At 37.9% G+C, this 19,310-nt stretch overlaps 1 protein-coding gene across 12 annotated transcripts in view; it reads right to left on the reverse strand.

Moving 5' to 3' along the window:
* Positions 1-19,310, reverse strand: part of CC2D2B (coiled-coil and C2 domain containing 2B) — a 120,274-nt gene that overhangs the window by 42,528 nt on the left and 58,436 nt on the right. For 9 of the 12 annotated variants that reach the window (XR_007910852.2, XM_051823119.2, XM_051823120.2 and 6 more), the window contains 9 exons: positions 18,584-18,734; positions 17,463-17,610; positions 12,233-12,362; positions 10,907-11,110; positions 6,883-6,975; positions 4,520-4,611; positions 2,907-3,077; positions 2,085-2,181; positions 1,253-1,362 (listed from right to left, as the gene is read on the reverse strand). Coding sequence is in view for 11 of the 12 variants with exons in the window: in XM_051823119.2 (XP_051679079.1) it covers positions 1,253-1,362; positions 2,085-2,181; positions 2,907-3,077; positions 4,520-4,611; positions 6,883-6,975; positions 10,907-11,110; positions 12,233-12,362; positions 17,463-17,610; positions 18,584-18,734 (1,196 nt within the window). In the remaining variant the exon portion in view is untranslated. Of the gene's footprint in view, positions 1-1,252; positions 1,363-2,084; positions 2,182-2,906; positions 3,078-4,519; positions 4,612-6,882; positions 6,976-10,906; positions 11,111-12,232; positions 12,363-17,462; positions 17,611-18,583; positions 18,735-19,310 lie in introns of those variants that run through there. The other 3 variants (XM_051823124.2, XM_051823126.2, XM_051823127.2) reach the window with 3 other exon arrangements.

Genomic DNA, 19,310 nt, shown 5'->3' on the forward strand with positions numbered 1-19,310 from the left:
ACAGGACGTCAAACAGTGAGGATATGTGTTTAGAAACTCTGGCCAACGACTCTGAACATACAATTGAGTCTGGGCTGAATCTGGAAGAGCAAACTTGATTTCTATTAACAGAAGCATCCACAGCTTCTAAGCTAACACAATTCCAAGGTATACTGGTCCATTATGGTTTTTTTTCTCCTTTTTGAAAAAATGGCATAAACAAGATCTCATTTTCCTTGCACATCTCAGTTTGGGTCTGGAGGCTTTCACTTTGAGAAGTGGCAGCTAGGATATGAATGTTTATGTAGCCTACAAAATGTCATCACATTTTTGCAAGTGATTATGTCAGTGCTTCTGAAAATAAATAGCATTATCTTAGTCTGTTTTGAGATCTTATAACCAGATGCCTCAGGCAGGTTAACACATAAGGAACAGAAATTTATTTCTCACAATTTTGGAAGCTAGGAAGTCCAGGATTAAGGCACTGGCATCTGATGTCTGGTGAGGGCCTCCTTACTAAGTCTTCAGATGGTGGAAGGTGGAAGGGCAAAAAAAGGAGGAATGCTATGTCCTCACATGGCAGAAGAACATATAAGAATGAACCTACTCCTATAAACCCTTTTTGTTACAGCATTAATCCAACCATAAGGATGAAGCCCTCATGACCTATACATCTCCCATTAGGCCCCATGTCTCAACACTGTTGCACTGGGGATTAAGTTTTCAACACATAAATTTTGGGGAACACATTCAGACCATTGCAAACAGCTACCATAAAAGCGTGAGCATGGATGAATCTCTTCAAATATTTAACAATGAGGAAAGAAGATTGGAATTACAGAATAATACACAAATATGACCCAAATTATATAAAGCAAAAGAAATGCATAAGTAAATATTACACAGGGATAAATATCTATGAAGTAAACACAAAGGAACAGAGAATGGTAAATACAAATTCATGGTTGTTAGGTAATATAATTATATAACAGGAAATGTAATTATGGAATGCATAGAGTGCTGTTTAAGCTATCAGTTACTATTTTATTTTTTAAGCTGGATGGTAGATACACAGATAATCAATTTACTATTTTTCTTCAGAACTTATGCTGATATGTACATTATATATTAGTCTATGTCTGAAATGTTTAATAATTAAAAAGTTTTAAACTAAAGCCTTATCTGAATCATTATTTTCAATAAATGGCTCAAGAAAATAATTTTATTATAGCTCTTTTTTTTAGAAGCTACAAAAAAATAGACTCCAACTTACATAAAATCTACTTCAATTTCTTCATTCCAGCATGGATGAGATCCACTTGCTGTATTGGTTTGGTATACAGTGTGCTGAAAAGAAACTTCCACAAAAGGGTTTACAGTATCCTGAAACATATAAAAATGTTGACTAGATTTTTATAGTATTTTATATAGGTAAAAAGGCAGAAAGCTAGGAAATTTCTTTGGCAACTGAATTACTTAATTTGTCTAGTTTTTTAAAAGCCATTATTTATTCTTTCATAACAATAACATATATTGGTCCTGTTCCAAATCAGATATTTTTCTGGGATCCAAAGACAAACAGAACTTTCCTTTAAGAATTTTATAGTCAACCAGGGAAGAATAAGCAGGTAGAGGAATTTAAGTGTAATGAAATGTGAGAAATATGTTCAAGATATGAGAGTTACTCAGGAGAGGGAATGATTAACTTTCTGGGGGCATCACAGAGAAAACAGTACTTGAGCTTGGCTTTGAGACAGTAAGGAGTAATTTGTTTGGCCAATAAGATGGAAATACATGGAGGCCATTCCAAAGGAAATAACTAGTAGAGGCTTTGTAGAACAAGTGGGAGTATAATACAGCTGAGGCGTGGAGAGAGAGGAGGCTGAGTGGTGGGCAGGGACTGAGCATTAAAGATTTCATAGTCACTCCGAGGGTGAAGGTAGGGAATGAAATGGTTAGAATTATATTCTATGACAAACACTTGCACTGTGTTATGGAATAAACTTAAAGCTGAAAAGAAAACAGAGATGGAGAGACCGATTAACAGCTAATTGCAATTTAAAGCAAATATAATCAATATTGTTCTTCACAGAAGTGTTAAATACCTCATTTAAGAGCTCATCTGAGGCTACCAATTTGATTGCTTCTTTATGTCTGAGGCGAGATATGGATGACATCAAATAAGTAGGCATATCCAAAACTCTTCAGGAAAACCAATGAAGAGAAATATATTTTGATTAGTTTTGGTAGGAGTGGGTACATTTTTACTGTGCTTATAGGGAAATATAATTCAGTTTCTCTGGATCTTACTATTTGTTTTACATTGTCATACTGTCACAAATGGTTAAAGATAAACATTTGATAATCACTACCTTGGGAGAGTGGCTCCTAAATGCTAAACAATCAGTTGGATACAGTCTATGATAACATTTTCAGAAGTATTCAACAAGAGAAGAAAAATAAGGCAAATGATTCCTTGAGAATATATGCTTCATATTTTATGGTGTTATGATAGTCTTTTGTTTATAAGATGATGATTACAGAAAATAGTGGTGGTTTTATATGTCTTATTTTAAAAATAGCTCTGAAAATATGCATTTGTTTTGAGAATATTTAACTCTATTAGATGAATAAGGTTATAGTTTATAAAAGATAGGCAAAACCTTTAAGATGTTTAACTAGAATAGCCAGAAGTAAAACATTTGTTTTTCATGGATAGAATTTGTGGATTGTGGTAAGCATAAAACAGTCAAGAAGAAAACATGTATATTAAACACAGAGAGGAGACTTAGTATTTCTGAGGTACTTAAGTACTAAATATTCATCATATATGCCATATATGACTATTCTTAAGTAGAATAGCATGGAAATTTATCACATTTAAGATAGATCTTTGCAACTCTAAAAATTGGAACATACCGCCTTACCTACTAGATGTTGTTTTCCTGGTGGGAATATTATAAGCCCTTAGTATTCTGACAAGAATCTTAATATCTCCATCAGAGACAGTCTGAGCTGTGACTTTTTTCCTTTCTCTTCTCCGAGGTTTTAACTTTCTTCGTGGTTCCACAAAGTTACAAATTGCATGTGTTAGCTGGCTAAAGAGTGAAAATTGATCAGCCCCATAGACACAAAGTAACATAGTTTTGATTACTTGTAAATAAGACCAATGTTCTGTACCATATTCTCTCCATTATGGAGGGGAGACAGACTTGCTATTTTTAAGATTTATTTATTTATTTGAAAGTCAGAGTTACACAGAGAGAGGAGAGGCAGAGAGAGAGAGAGAGAGAGAGAGGTCTTCCATCTGTTGGTTCACTCCCCAATTGGCTGCAATGGTTGGAGTTGTGCTGATCCAAAGCCAGGAGCCAAGAGCTTTTTCTGGGTCTCCCACGTGGGTGCAGGGGCCCAAGGACTTGGGCCATCTTCCACTGCTTTCCCAGGCCATAGCAGAGAGCTGGATCGGAAGTGAAGCAGCCGGGACTAGAACTGGCACTCATATGAGATGCCAGCGCTTCAGGCCAGGGTGTTAACCTGCTGCACCACAGCGCTCCCCCCACCCCGCCTTTTTTTTTTTTTTAAGATTTATTTAAAACTTGTTTTAAAACCAAAGAAGAAACCTTTTTCTGAGCACTGAAAGGAAGATATTAAGAGAGAATGTGATCGCTCCATGTCCTCTGGGTATCTGATCCAAAATAGACAAGGACATGGAAAGGTTAAGTCATGAAACATGATTATCCTCTATCAGATTTTCATTTTTGAGGGATCGTTCTCTTGAAAGTTAACTGGATATTCAAATTTTCTCCATGGCTCTGAAACCACTGTTAATTTGTTACATGTGCTATCAGCCCTAGCAACACAAATACATGCAATTATATATTTATGATCACATCCATTTTTCCCAGAGTATTAAAAATAAACATAATAATTTCAACATACTAAACCAGTAAAAACTGTATTGTTTATAATCACATGGCCTCCAGGGATGTTTTCCAGAGACATGGCAGCTCTGCTCCTGCACCCATCCCTAAGTTTCGCAGATAGGACAGTGTGAGAACTGAGAAAGTTCAGCAAAGGCTCCTTCAACTGTTTGATGTGGCTCTCAGCATCCTTGTTCAGCTGAGAATTCTGTTTTGCAAGAGGGATTTTACAGTCTTAGGATGTGAGGCTTCCAGCAAAGACTTGTCCAGTAGCATTCTCAGAACGGGAAAATCTTAGGGTAAAACTAATTTGGGACAAATATGTTCTTTCCATGTCTATTCGCTTGTGCTAAAGATCATCAGTAAGGAGAGGATGAAAAACACTCCTAAAATGCTGTACAACTGAAAATATATCATGCACATATTTCTTTTTTTTTTAGTATCATGTACATATTTCAAAACACAACTTTAAAGTGACCAAATGTATTTTCAATCGTTATATTATCTCCCTTTATGCTCTTAAACTGCATCTTTTGACATACAACATACCATAAAAAATAGAGGCCTCAGAGGATTTTTAAGGAGTTAACTTAATTATAGCTTAATAATTTTAGTAGTACCTTCCAGTTACAATTTCTTCATAATCAGCCACAATATCAGACAAATTAAATTTGCTGACCTTGACAATTCTTTTCATTATCAACCTTCTCATCTAAAAAAATTAGAATAAAAAAATGCACTGTTTACATTTTACATTTTAAGGTTAAGTATTTATAACTCTAATGGTACCATTCTATTTTACTCCTAATTTTTGCAAGCATTGAATGTAAAGGGGAATTAGATCAGTGAAAATATGGTTCTGTTTGCTACCATTATTAAAATCACTCCCAACTCATACTGTTAGAACAAAGCAAGCTCATTTCTCTTCAATTTTTCATCCTTCCATGTTCATTCATCTCATCCTAAATTCTTCACTCCCACATATTTTCTATTTAACTCATAATAAACATGACCAGAACAGATATGATTTCTCTGTGAATTCATTTATGCAATTGTCAGCAGTACTAGTGATGAATCCTGATCTACAAACTCAAAGCAGTAAAATAATATTTCTGTATTTCCTTTGAGTCAATTCTGTTCTGACTTAAAGCTCCCCTTCTATCAACACGGTAAGGAAGTTAGTGCTGAATACAGTGTTTTGTCAAACTTTGTTTTGAATATTTGTTCAACAAATTGACAGGAATTGCATACTACTATAGTTTTTTTTTTTAAACTTTTATTTAATGCATATAATTTTCCAAAGTACGACTTATGGATTACAATGGCTTCCCCCCCATACCGTCCCTCCCACCCACAACCCTCCCCTTTCCCACTCCCTCTCCCCTTCCATTCACATCATGATTCATTTTCGATTATCTTAATATACAGAAGATCAGCTTAGTATACATTAAGTATGGATTTCAACAGTTTGCTCCCACACAGAAACATAAAGTGAAAAATAATAGATGATTTTTTTAAATGATGATGAAATCAGAGCAGACCTATTGTCATGTTTAATCCCAGCGAGAGTCAAGTTGGGAATTGATAATTTCTTCTTTTTTTTCTTTTTTTTTTTTTTTTACAGAGGATCAGTTTAGTATGCATTAAGTAAGGATTTCAACAGTTTGCACCCCCATAGAAACACAAAGTGAAATATATTGTTTGAGTACTCGTTATAGCATTAAATCTCAATGTACAGCACATTAAGGATAGAGATCCTACATGAAGAGTAAGTGCACAGTGACTCCTGTTGTTGACTTTACCAATTGACACTCCTGTTTATGGCATCAGTAATCTCCCTATGCTCCAGTCATGAGTTTCCAAGGCTATGGAAGCCCTCTGAGTTCTCCGACTCTTATCTTGTTTAGACAAGGTCATAGTCAAAGTGGAGGTTCTCTCCTCCCTTCAGAGAAAGGTACCTCCTTCTTTGATGACCTGTTCTTTCCACTGGGATCTTTTGCCAGAGTGTCTTGGCTTTCCATGCCTGAAATACTCTCATGAGCTTTTCAGCCAGCTCCGAATGCCTTTAGGGCTGATTCTGAGGCCAGAGTGCTATTTAGGACATCTGCCATTCTATGAGTCTGCTGAGTATCTCACTTCCCATGTTGGATCACTCTCCCCTTTATTTACTCCATCGGTTAGCGTTAGCAGGTACTAGACTTGTCTATGTGTTCCCTTTGACTCCCAGTCCCTTCACCATGACCAACTGTGAACTGAAACTGATCACCTGGAACAGTGAGATGGCATTGGTACATGCCACCTCGATGGGATTGAATTGGAATCCCCTGGTATGCTTCCAACTCCACCACTTGGGGCAAGTCAGCCTGAGCATGTCCCAAATTATACATCTCTTCCCTCTCCCATTCCCACCACCATGTTCAAACATTTGTCTATACTGTGAGTTTGGAGCGTTGTTCTGGGCCTTGGGGACTGACAGAGTTCCTGCTCTAAGCTTCTACATCTAAAAGCTTGGAGTGCACTGATGAGGGGTCAGCACAAAGAAATGTGGAGTGAACTTCAGTGAGGGACACTCCCTCAAACCTGGATAAGGCTTTGCTAGAGTGCTCTGAAAATATCTGCTCGTTGATTTTGCATCAAAGCGTATTTATTTCTCTAATCCTTTCTATCTGCTTCTGGTAGCTTTTTTTATCTTCATCTCCTTAAGTGTGGTAGGCTTTGACATTTTGTAGCATTAGTAAAAGGTGGAAATTCTGCCAAAACACTGGACTGAATCTCAAAGTGATCTTTAGGAGGCCTTTAACATTCGTGTTTAAACAGAAAAGGCTGAGATGTGTGTTAATGAGTGCACTGTGAATGAAGTAACCTAACCCTGAAGAGAACAGAAAATTCCATATGACTTTCTGGGAAGACAATAATACCATGCATGCACTCAATCAGTTTTCACAAAGTAAAAGAAAACATATAGAAAATACCATGTTATTACCTTTTTCATAAAATTGAGAGAATTAATTCTTTGTACAGTAATAGAATTCACATCTGAAATAGACATATCCTTCTCTATCTGACTTTCATACTCCTAAACAGAAAATTAAAGAATTAGGTTAGTTTCATTTTTTTCACTGTAACACCGAGTTCAGTCAGATATAACATGTTGAAATGAAAATGTTAGTATTCATTTCAGATCAGGTGTAGCAGGACACTGGCAGCAATATGGCATTCAGAGTAGAAAACACACTGTGAATTAGCTAAAAAGTTTCATTATATTCTGTTTGTTTCTAGGATGATATTCATTCATCTTTTAAAACACAGTAATGATTAAGGAAAATTTGTGATTGAGAAAATGTGAAGAAATGAGGAAGAACATTCTTCCTGTATGTATTTGCCTGGCAAATGCTAAAAACACGTGGAAGTACCTAAGTACAGTGCTTAAGAGCAGGGGCTTTATAGGCAGATAGCTGTGGCTTCAAGTTGGCCAAGCCATTTACTGTGTGGTTCTGGGAACGTTTATTAATTGCTCCAGACTCTAGCTCCTTCTTTAAGGATAGCAACAACAGCAACAATACTTATGTCACACAGTTGTTTGTGAGATTTAACGGACATGATATTTACATAAAATGCCTCGCACTGTGCTGACTATAATCGATAATTACCTATTATATGTATAGTTGATATAAAATTTTGTGTCAGGATGCTTCATCTACACAACTTAGAATAAATTTGCATCTGTTCTGTATGTATTTGCAGTATACATCCCCAGTGCCCATGGAAATCATTAATGACTACATTAAAAGGGGCTGGTGCTGTGGCAAAGTAGGTTAAAACCTCTGCTTATCCGGCATCCCACATCGGAGTGCCACTCTGAGTGCTGCTACTCTACTTTCAATCCAGCTTCCTGCTAATGTGCCTGGGGATGCAGTAGAAAATGGCCACCCATGTGGGAAACCAGGATGCAGTTCCTGGCTCCTGGCTTAGGCCTGGCCCTGCCCTGGCTGCTGTAGACATGTGGGGAGTGAACCAGCAGAAGGAATATCTGTCTCTATCTCTCCCTCTATGTCACTCTGCCTTTCAAACAAAGAAACAAACAAACAGATAAGTCTTTTAAAAACTCTTTTGTAGTTGTCCTGCCCTGTGTTCTTTCCTGCTTCTGTATGTTTCTGGACCTCTGGCCAATTCAATCTGAAACTGAACCTAAAAATTCAGTAGGTATATTGGGTCCTTTCTTGTTGGTATTCTTATCCCCACCTCTGCAGTTTATCTGAAATACTTCAATAGTCTGCATCAGCAGCAAAATCCAAGTTGCTGAAATATTTATTAAGTGAAAGAAATTCCATCCTGATCCTGGTATGTTAAGAGCGTTTACCATGAATGAACACTGAATTTATTAACTGGCTTTTAGCATTATGAGAGAAGCACATGGTTCCTTGCTTGATTCCCTAAATGTAATTATATTGATACATTTCATAGTCAAATCAGCTCTGTGGTCTAAAATAAGCCCTACTAGATTATGATGTATAAGTATATAGATATATTCAATGATTATTCAAATTTTTAACATTTTATTAGTAATTTTCCATCATAAGGAAAATGGATCTAAAATGGTCATTTCCTGTAGACCTTGTCCAACTTTGGTACAAAGGTCATAACAGCCTCAGAAAATGTGTTGAGGTACTCTCAGATCTCCAGATTATAAAACTGTGACTATTCCTTTTTTTAGTATGTTATATTCCCAATTATTCTGAGCGCTGTGATTTGTCTCCAATAGTTTATGTAACTGTAAAATTGAATTGAATTATTGACACAGCAGGAGAATGCTGAATAACTTTCCAGCTAATCTAAGCCATGCTTTATTTTATTTTATTTTATTTATTTATTTATTTTTATTTAATGAGCATAAATTTCCAAAGTACAGCTTATGGACCACAATAGCCTCCTCCCCCCCGTATCTTCCCTCCCACCCACAACGCTCCCCTCTCGCACTCCCTCTCCCCTTCCCCTTCACATCATGATTAATTTTCAATTATCTTTATATACAGAAGATCAATTTAGCGTATGTTAAGTAAAGATTTCTACATTTTGCTCCCACACAGAAACACAAAGTGTAAAATACTATTTGAGTACTAGTTATAGCACTAATTAAACACCTAAGAGTAATTGTGTATTAATTACAGAGTTCAACCAATAGTTTTAAGTAGAATATAAAATGCATCTTTTGTATTGTTGTGGCTTCCCCCCCGACCTCCCTCCCTCCCGTGGCCCTCCCCTCACCCACTCCCTCTCCCATCCCGCCCTTCATCACGTTTCATTTTCAATTACCTTCATATATTGAAGATCAACTTAGTATATACTAAGCAGGGATTTTAACAGGTTGCACTCACACAACTGAACCAGGTATAGGGTATTGTTCGACTAGTAGTGTTGTTTTTGAGTTTCATAGTTAAACATATTAAGGACAGAGATCCTGTGTGGGGAGCATGAACCCAGTGACTCCCGTTGTTGATTTAACAATTGTAAGCCATGCTTTATATTGTAGCTCTTTGAATACCACAGTTAGAAGCTGAAAAATACTTCCTAAAGTGAAATGCTACCTGGTCTGTCAATATCTATTTGTGAATACACATATTTTCACTCACCTATGTTAGTGAAAACAGTGCATTATCTATAAATTCTATTTTTTATAGGCTTTCAGTGTTATATGTGCTTGTTGGGAAACCATGATACCGTCATTGAAAAAACATTAATTTTCATTTCCTTATTCTCTCTCTCTTCTTCTGCCTCTCTGTAACTTTGCCTTTCAAATAAATAAAAAACCTTTTTTAAAAAAAAACATTCATGGGGCCAGCGTTTTGGCATAGCAGGTAAAGCCACCACCTGCAGTGCCGGCATCCCATATGGTCACCGGTTCGAGTCCCGGTTGCTCCACTTCTGATCCAGCTCTCTGCTATTGCCTGGGAAAGTAGTAGAGAATGGCTTGAGTTCTTGGGACCCTGCAACCGTGTGGGAGATCCAGAAGAAGCTCCTGGCTCCTGGCTCCTGGCTTCGGATCTGCACAGCTCCAGCCATTGCGGCATTTGGGGATGAGCCAATGGATGGAAGACCTCTCTCTTCCTCTCTCTGTCTCTCCTTCTCTCTGTAACTCTGCCTTTCAACTAAATAAATAAATCTTTAAGAAAAAAAAAAAGATTTACTTTCCTATACCTTAAACAAGCTGAACTTGAGATATGCTTTTTTTTTTTTTTATTTTATTTATTTATCTGAAAGGTAGAGTTACAGAGAGAGGGAGACACAGAGAGAAAGGTCTTCCACCCTCTGGTTCACTCCCTAGATGGCTGTAACAGCTGGAGCTGAGCCAATCTGAAGCCAGGAGCCAGGAACTTCTTCCAGGTCTCCCCATGCAGGTACAGGGGTCCAAACCCTTGGGCCATCTTCATCTGCTTTCCCAAGCTATAGCAGAGAGCTGGATTGGAAGGGGAGTAGGTGGGACTTGAACCTGTGCTCATGTGGGATTCCAGCACCACAGGCTGAGGCTTAGCCCACTACGCCACAGCGATGGCCCCAGATGTGCATTATAATCAATGTGTAAATTTACTGTGGTGGTGTCTCCCACCCATGCCCCTCAAAGCTGATTTTAAATTGGGAATACATTTTATAATAATAAAAATACACTAAATTTAATATTTAAATATATTAAATTACACTAAATGTAATTAAAACATATTAAAATACACTAAATTTAATATTTAATATTTAATATGTAAAATACATAAATGTAGAGTATGTCTAAATGATTTCAGTGTTAAATAGATGGTTTTTTTACAACACTAAGTTGTAAAAATAAGGGCTTTCTGGAATTTGGGAGATCTGTACCTCTTTAATGCCTAAAAAGAAGAAAAAGGGAGAAAAACCTGTATATACATATCTAGGTTAGAAAAGTAAATTAAGGTTGGTTTAAATTAACAAAATATTAACTTTATCATACAATAAGCCATAGTCAAATAGAAATCAAGTACCTGGGAAACTGCATCTGGAATTTCTCTATCATAGAGGGGTATCTGCTGCAGAAGGAAAACACCTAATTGACCTGCATTTCTGAGCTGCAATAGCTGGAAACGTTTACTCTTCCTTATTTCCTCTTCAGAAACAAAGTTAAATTCATCTTGCAACTGTTCAAGACGAAAATACTTTGGAATATCCTGCCCCTTGTGTCTCATGTACTGTAAAACATAAAAATGTAAAGTCTTTACTTAAAACATTACTCTTTATAAAATTTATTAAAGATTTATTTCAAAACACTGTTTCTTCCCTCGATTGTGAGATTTAAGAGTGGCAATATAAGTAGGAAATGAAATGACTGAATCTGTATAGGGATAGAACCTGTAAAAAAATTTAGAATCCAGACTATGTTGCTTCTGAACCTTTTCCCTATCTTAATTTATGTAAAAATTATATATTTTTATAATTCACTGATCTAAGATGATGAGACTGTTCCTATCTGGTTGCCTTAAGCGTTAAGAGATAATTAGTATTTCTACAGAGCTGTCACCCATTCTACCCAGCAGGTGGGAAGCTCTAATTTACAGAAGCTTAACTGCAGTTACCTAATTTATGGAATGCTTTATTCAACAAATGCAAAAGTGAGTGGATGCTACATGGAATAAATAATGCAAGTGGTCACCAACAAGACAAGGATTTATCAACTATAGTTCCACCAGAAAATGTAAAACACAGGAATGAATAACCACAGTAAAAGGCAAACTGAACTAGAAGCATAAGAGTGTATGGAGGGAGGGAGGGGTTGACAAGAGGGCAAAGAAAGAAAAGCACGTGAGTAACTGAGGTTACCAGAAAAGCATTTATTGAGACATTCATGGTGGCTAAGACAGCCACTATGAGTGCCCTTTTGGCAGAGCAACGGTACAAACAAAAGTATGAAGAAAGCATATTCAGTGTTCACAGAACTGTTTGTTTAAGGGAAGAATAGAAATGACCAGATAATGGGTCTGAGCGAAAGAGTGCATCCGTAAATCATTTTGCTATTTTCAGCATCTAATAATATTGCTGGCACACCACAGATGTATAATAGATGCTAACCTGAAGAGTTAGCCTGTTGGATGTGGTGTGGGCTGTTAAGTAGTGGCAGAGTGCCTGCTGTCAGGCCAAAAGTAATAATTATTTCAGTTACTGAATTTCTATTTTTCTTTGAAATACTACAAACTTACTGAAGATTATCTGCACTCCTAGTACCTACAAAAATATATAGCAAACTATGAGGGGTTCTGTGTTAGAACTTAGACAAATAGAATATATTTACCGTATTGAGCTTTGCTATAACTTACCATAATAAGTTCTATTAAATCAGAATATTCTGGATTATTTGGATCAATTTTGATTTCATTTGCCCATTCAAAAAGCTTCTGTACATTAACGAGCCATGGGATTCCAGGAACACCTTTTACATCTACATTCCTTAACACAGAGAAAATATTTTGTGAATTCTTATCCAACATATAGGTTATTTACCCACTCCAGGCATTTAAAGATAAAACCTATTGCTCCTTTGTATTTAAGGATAAATTAGTAAGATTAGATATGGTTTCTCTCCTGCTTTTTCTCATGTTATAACTTGTATCATAGGTTTTATGTAGGTGTCTATTATCTTTTTTTTTTTTTTAAGATTTTGTTTATTTATTTGACAGGCAGTTACAGACAGTGAAAAAGAGAGAGAGAGACAGACAGACAGACAGACAGACAGACAGAAAGGTCTTCTTTCCATTGGTTCACTCCCCCAAGTGGCCACAACGGCCGGAGCTATACCGATCCGAAGCCAGTAGCCAGGTGCTTCTCCTGGTCTCCCATGGGATGCAGGGCCCAAGCACTTGGGCCATCCTCCACTGCCTTCCCAGGCCACAGCAGAGAGCTGGACTGGAAGAGGAGCAACTAGGACTAGAACTGGCACCCATATGGGATGCAGGCGGTGGAGGATTAAACTAGTGCACCACAGTAAGCTTCTTAAGGATAAGGACTGTAAATATTCTTCTTTGTCATCTCTATTCTGTGTAGCAGCTAAAATATAATAATATGGAATAATAAATAAAATATATATAAATAATAAAATAATATAATAATAAAATTAAATGAATGCTGTTTATTGAATGTATTTTTTAAACTCTAAGCACAAGATCTTATTAAAGTATTTTTGTTTCATGAGATGCACAATATTGAAATTTAACCAAAATATTTGATTGAACAACATGCTTCTCTTAACAGTATGTCAAAAGCCAGTAAATAAATTCAGTGTTCATTCATGGTAAACGCTCTTAACATACCAGGATCAGGATGGAATTTCTTTCACTTAATAAATATTTCAGCAACTTGGATTTTGCTGCTGATGCAGACTATTGAAGTATTTCAGATAAACTGCAGAGGTGGGGATAAGAATACCAACAAGAAAGGACCCAATATACCTACTGAATTTTTAGGTTCAGTTTCAGATTGAATTGGCCAGAGGTCCAGAAACATACAGAAGCAGGAAAGAACACAGGGCAGGACAACTACAAAAGAGTTTTTAAAAGACTTATCTGTTTGTTTGTTTCTTTGTTTGAAAGGCAGAGTGACATAGAGGGAGAGATAGAGACAGATATTCCTTCTGCTGGTTCACTCCCCACATGTCTACAGCAGCCAGGGCAGGGCCAGGCCTAAGCCAGGAGCCAGGAACTGCATCCTGGTTTCCCACATGGGTGGCCATTTTCTACTGCATCCCCAGGCACATTAGCAGGAAGCTGGATTGAAAGTAGAGTAGCAGCACTCAGAGTGGCACTCCGATGTGGGATGCCGGATAAGCAGAGGTTTTAACCTACTTTGCCACAGCACCAGCCCCTTTTAATGTAGTCATTAATGATTTCCATGGGCACTGGGGATGTATACTGCAAATACATACAGAACAGATGCAAATTTATTCTAAGTTGTGTAGATGAAGCATCCTGACACAAAATTTTATATCAACTATACATATAATAGGTAATTATCGATTATAGTCAGCACAGTGCGAGGCATTTTATGTAAATATCATGTCCGTTAAATCTCACAAACAACTGTGTGACATAAGTATTGTTGCTGTTGTTGCTATCCTTAAAGAAGGAACTAGAGTCTGGAGCAATTAATAAACGTTCCCAAAATCACACAGTAAATGGCTTGGCCAACTTGAAGCCACAGCTATCTGCCTATAAAGCCCCTGCTCTTAAGCACTGTACTTAGGTACTTCCACGTGTTTTTAGCATTTGCCAGGCAAATACATACAGGAAGAATGTTCTTCCTCATTTCTTCACATTTCCTCAATCACAAATTTTCCTTAATCATTACTCCATTTTATTTTATATATAAAATATTTAATCAAATTATTTTATATATATAAAACTATTTAAAATATTTGCTTGAGCAAAACCAAGAAAATACACAATATAAAACCAACCTTTCGGCTACACCTTTACAGATGAAATATAATAGAAAAAATGCAATTAACTGGGTAGTCTGTGCCAGAGAGTATCTTGGTTTGCTTGTCTGAAACTATCTTCTAAAACCACAGAGCTATAAAAGATAAGCCAAACTCAAAACATAATCTTAGGGGCCGGTGCAGTGGTGTAGTGGGTAAAACCGCTGCCTGCAGTGCTGGCATCCCATATGGGCACTGGTTCAAGTCCTGGCTGCTCCACTTCTGATCCAGCTCTCTGCTATGGCCTGGGAAAGCAGTAGAAGATGTACCCACGTGTGAGTCCCAGAAGACGCTCCTGTCTCCTGGCTTCAGATCGGCACAGCTCCTGCTGTTGCGGCCATCTGGGGAATGAACCAGCAGATGGAAGATCTCTCTCTTTCTGCCTCTCCTCCTCTCTCTCTGTGTAACTCTGACTTTCAAATAAAGAAATAAATAAATGTTTAAAAAATACAAAACATGATCTTATCTATAGGCTTAGTACAGAAGGAATGCAATTCTAAAGATAAAGATTTCTTAGCGCTATCAATTTTTCCCCAGCTACTTATCATTTTGTAATTTTCTTATTATATGTAGTTACAAGAATGAGGGTTAGAAGCTTCCAGTATCCTTTCTATAAAGGACTCAAGAAAAGATCATATATATATATTTTTTTTTGAGCTTAATGATAATCTACATTGACTACCTGACTTTCATTACCAACTATTTCCTTGTGCTACTGCCATTTTCATTTTCTTTTCTCTCTTACTTAAGAGGAAACTCTTACTTAAGAGGAAAAGCATTTAAGAACTCTTACTAAAAGTTTGATCATGTGTCACTGGGTTTTTATATACGGTATTCTGCTTCATCACTTTTTAAAAAATCTCTAATTTCAGTTTTGATGTCCTTTTTAGGTTGTTACTCGCAAGAATTTTTAAATTACTGTGTATTTGAGAGACAGAGAGCATTCCCATCTACTAGTTCAATCTCCAGTTGTCTGCAATGTCTGGAATCGGGCCAGGGCGAGCCAGGAGCCAAGAACACAATCCAAGTCTCCCATATAGGAGGCAGAACCCAATTTTGTCAGCCTTGATGGTTGCCTGCCATTTTTATTTGTTTCTAAAAAGATATACTTAGGCCGGCGCCGTGGCTCACAAGGCTAATCCTCCACCTGTGGAGCTGGAACTCCAGGTTCTAGTCCTAGTTGCTCCTCTTCCAGTCCAGCTCTCTGCTGTGGCCTGGGAAGGCAGTGGAGGATGGCCCAAGTGCTTGGGCCCTGCATCCCATGGGAGACCAGGAGGAAGCGCCTGGCTCCTGGCTTTGGATTGGTGCAGCGCACCGGCCATAGCGGACATTTGTGGGGTGAACCAATGGAAGGAAGACCTTTCTCTCTGTCTCTCTCTCACTGTCTAGCTCTGCCTGTCAAAAAAAAAAAAAAGTAAAAATATATACTTATATGGGGTAGGGAAGAATTTTTTTAAATTAATTAATTTATTTGAAAGGCAGAGATACAGAGAGGCAGAGTCACAGACGGAGAGATCTTCCATCCCCTAGTTCACTCCCCAAATGGCTGCAATGGCCAGAGCTGGGCTGATCCAAACCCAGGAGCCACAGGCTTTTTTCGGGTCTCCCACGCGGGTGCAGGGGCCCAAGGACTCAAGCCATCTTCCTGCTGCCTTCTCAGGCCACAGTAGAGAGCTAGATTGGAAGCAGAGCAGCAGTACTTGAACTGGTGCCCAGATGGGATGCTGGGGCTGCAGGTGGTGGCCTAACCTGCTTTGCCAAAACACTGGCCCTAGAAATTATTTTTTTATCATCATTTATTACCTTTCAAATGATGAAATCTACTTGTTCCTTCATATTGGCAATTTTCTTCAAACATAGCACGTTACAGAAGCATTATCATCATTTCCATAGAAATTTACTTATTTCTAGTAACCATGTTTGTGATGTGATCTGAAAATTAATCACAACTTCTCAGAGAAGTCCTGGGACACAGAATAAAATTTCCAGGATTTTGTGACACTGTGGCTTAAGCCACCCCCGGCAATGCTGACAATCCAAATGGGTACCTGTTCGTGTCCCAGATGCTCTACTTCTGATTCAGCTCCTTACTAACGAGTCTGGGAAGGCAAAAAAGAAGGCTCAATTTCTTGGGACCCTGCCACCCACGAGGGAGACCCAGATGGAGTTCCAGGCTCCTGGCTTTGGCCTGGCCCACCCAGTCCTAGCCATTGCAGCCATTTGAGACGTGAACTAGCAGATGCAGTGTTTTTTTTCCTTCCTTCCTTCCTTCCCTCCTTCCCTACTTCTTTCCTTCCTCCCTCCTACCCTCCCTCCCTCCCTCTCTCTCTGTGGCTCTACCTTTTGGAGAAATATAATAAATCTTTTTTTAAAATTCCAGGATTTTCCTTCCAGCAAGCTGTTAATGCATTAATGATTCTTTGGTAATATAGACTGGACCTTAAATCCCTCAGAAATAAAATTCTTGGGTATCTAGTTCTTTGTCTACAAGTTAAGGGCTATGAACATGCCTCTCTTATCATCCAAGTGGCCATAATCCCAAACATTGAAGAAATACATTCTCTTACTTTTTTTTTTTTTTTTTTTTTTTTTTGACAGCCAGAGTTAGACAGTGAGAGAGAAAGACAGAGAGAAAGGTCTTCCTTCCATTGGTTCACTCCTCAAATGGCCGCTACGGCCAGCGTGCTGCGCCAATCCGAAGCCAGGAGCCAGGCGCTTCCTCCTGGTCTCCCATGGGATGCAGGGCCCAAGCACTTGGGCCATTCTCCACTGCCTTCCCAGGCCACAGCAGAGAGCTGGCCTGGAAGAGGAGCAACCGGGACAGAATCCGGCGCCCCCACCGGGACTAGAACCTGGGGTGCTGGCGCCACAGGCGGAGGATTAGCCTAGTGAGCTGCGGTGCCAGCCTATATTCTCTTATTTATAAATACACTTACTACCTTAATAGAGAGTGGTTTAAATGAAAATGAAACCAAAACCCAAATACATTAAACCTTTCTTATTGCCACTTTGAGTTTTCCTATTCATATGCACATGTGCTGTACTTGGAATCATGTTTGAAACATAAGATTTATTACCTGTAGTAATCAGATGTCAAAGACTGTGACATGGGTGTCCGAGGGGTACCATTTTCATCCAAGGCCCATGAAAGAGAGTAGCTAAGTTTTCCTGACGTCAAAAGACAGAGTTCTTCAGTTCCATTTCCCTCAAGAAGAAAAGGTACATCTGTTTGTAAAAAAAAAAAAAAAACATTCAAAACATGTGAACTTTAAAAAAAAAGTGTGTTGTACCACATGCAGATTTCCTCCCCTGACTTCTACTTATGGAACCCTCAGGAACACAAGGTTAAGTGTGTTAACCTAAATAGATAAAAGGTTAAGTGTGACCTAAATTTTTTGGAGACCTGATTTTTCTCCTGGGTCTCTATAACCTTATTTTTCTACTTCAGCTGGACTCTAAACAGACTATATTATTCCTGAGTTTTCTGTTCTTTCCAGGATCTTTTGTTCACTTAGTTTTTCCCTCTCACCCCCTTGCTTACTACCCATGTGGCCTTAATCCTAAGAATTGAAGACACACATTCTGTTACATAAACACACTCAAACCTCTTTCCTTTTCACCAAACAGTACAAAAGATTGCAACACTCCTAGGAAAAAGAAGGGAATCTTGGGAAGAAGAAATGAGACAATGTTCTTAGAGATAGGTTGATTTAAATGTAGTTACATGAGAGGAGTAGAATCAATTGAAGAACAAGTGTCCCTTTAATCTCTCATTTTCTCTGTCTCTTCTTCCTGCTGTCCATCCATCCTCCCTCCCTCCCTTCCTTCCTCTATTCCCTACAGAGTTCAAAGATTAATCCATATGTCCTAGACCACTCTTAGGTTTGCTAAAGGAGAAGCAGAGGCAGAGCAGTGTATCCACTGCAGAGCAGAGCTGTGTTCCAGAAAGCACACTGCTCTTTCTTGGATGACCTAGGAAAAAAAAAAAAAAAAAAAAACACTAACTGAAAATTTTGTTTCCCAAAGATTTGATTTAAGACAGTCTTAATTAATCTGGTTTAACACCTGAAAGCAGAATTTAATTCGTTTTTAACTGAATATTGTCATTATAGAATTCTTAGCTCATATAAATCAGAGGAGATATTTTGGATTGGCAGTCATGAGGAAAACGGGGGCATGGCATTTGTAACAAACTCACTGCTTCCTACTTCTCCATCCTCAGGGATGACCAGCTTATCAGAGCTGAACTCTACATATTCCAAAACAGTTTTTCCTTTCAGCTCTGTGTTGTTGGGTAAAGGTAAATATAGTTTTGCCAATAAACTTGTCCTTTTACTTACTTCATAAACCTAAATATAAAAGAAATGGTTGATGGCTCAGTAAAAATACAAAATAGAAATCACATTAGAACTCTCAATAACATGCAGTATTTTTATTCATTTTAAAATGCTAGAATATAAAATAGGTATTGCTCTACAGCATTTCTTCCACATGGTTATGGGGAGAGTAGATAATCTTTTATCCTTAAAAGTGTAATGCCTTTATTGATTTCAGGGAAAATGAGTTGAATGCAAGGATCACAAACACAACTGTGAGCATATGCACACACGTAACACAATACTTACCTTTGTGTAGCACTTTTAAAGTTCCTTATCATCCGTAAGCCTTATGAAAATTAGGCAACAGAAAATAAGCAACAGATTTTTTTCTTCTTATTTTACAAATGGGGAAATGAAGGCTCTATACAAAATTGTATTCACTTTTATTACCAGTGATTAAAACCCAGGTTGAATTATTTAGGAAAAAAAGGAGTCATTTAGCTCGTGGAATTCAAGGATAAGTTAATAAGCTACGTGCATGTGGAGGGAAGGCCCAGAAGAAAGGAAAGGGAGGTGAAGAGAGGTTAACTCCACAGAGGTCCCCTG

The sequence above is a fragment of the Oryctolagus cuniculus genome, chromosome 15, assembly GCF_964237555.1.
Source record: "Oryctolagus cuniculus chromosome 15, mOryCun1.1, whole genome shotgun sequence".
NCBI lineage: Eukaryota > Metazoa > Chordata > Mammalia > Lagomorpha > Leporidae > Oryctolagus > Oryctolagus cuniculus.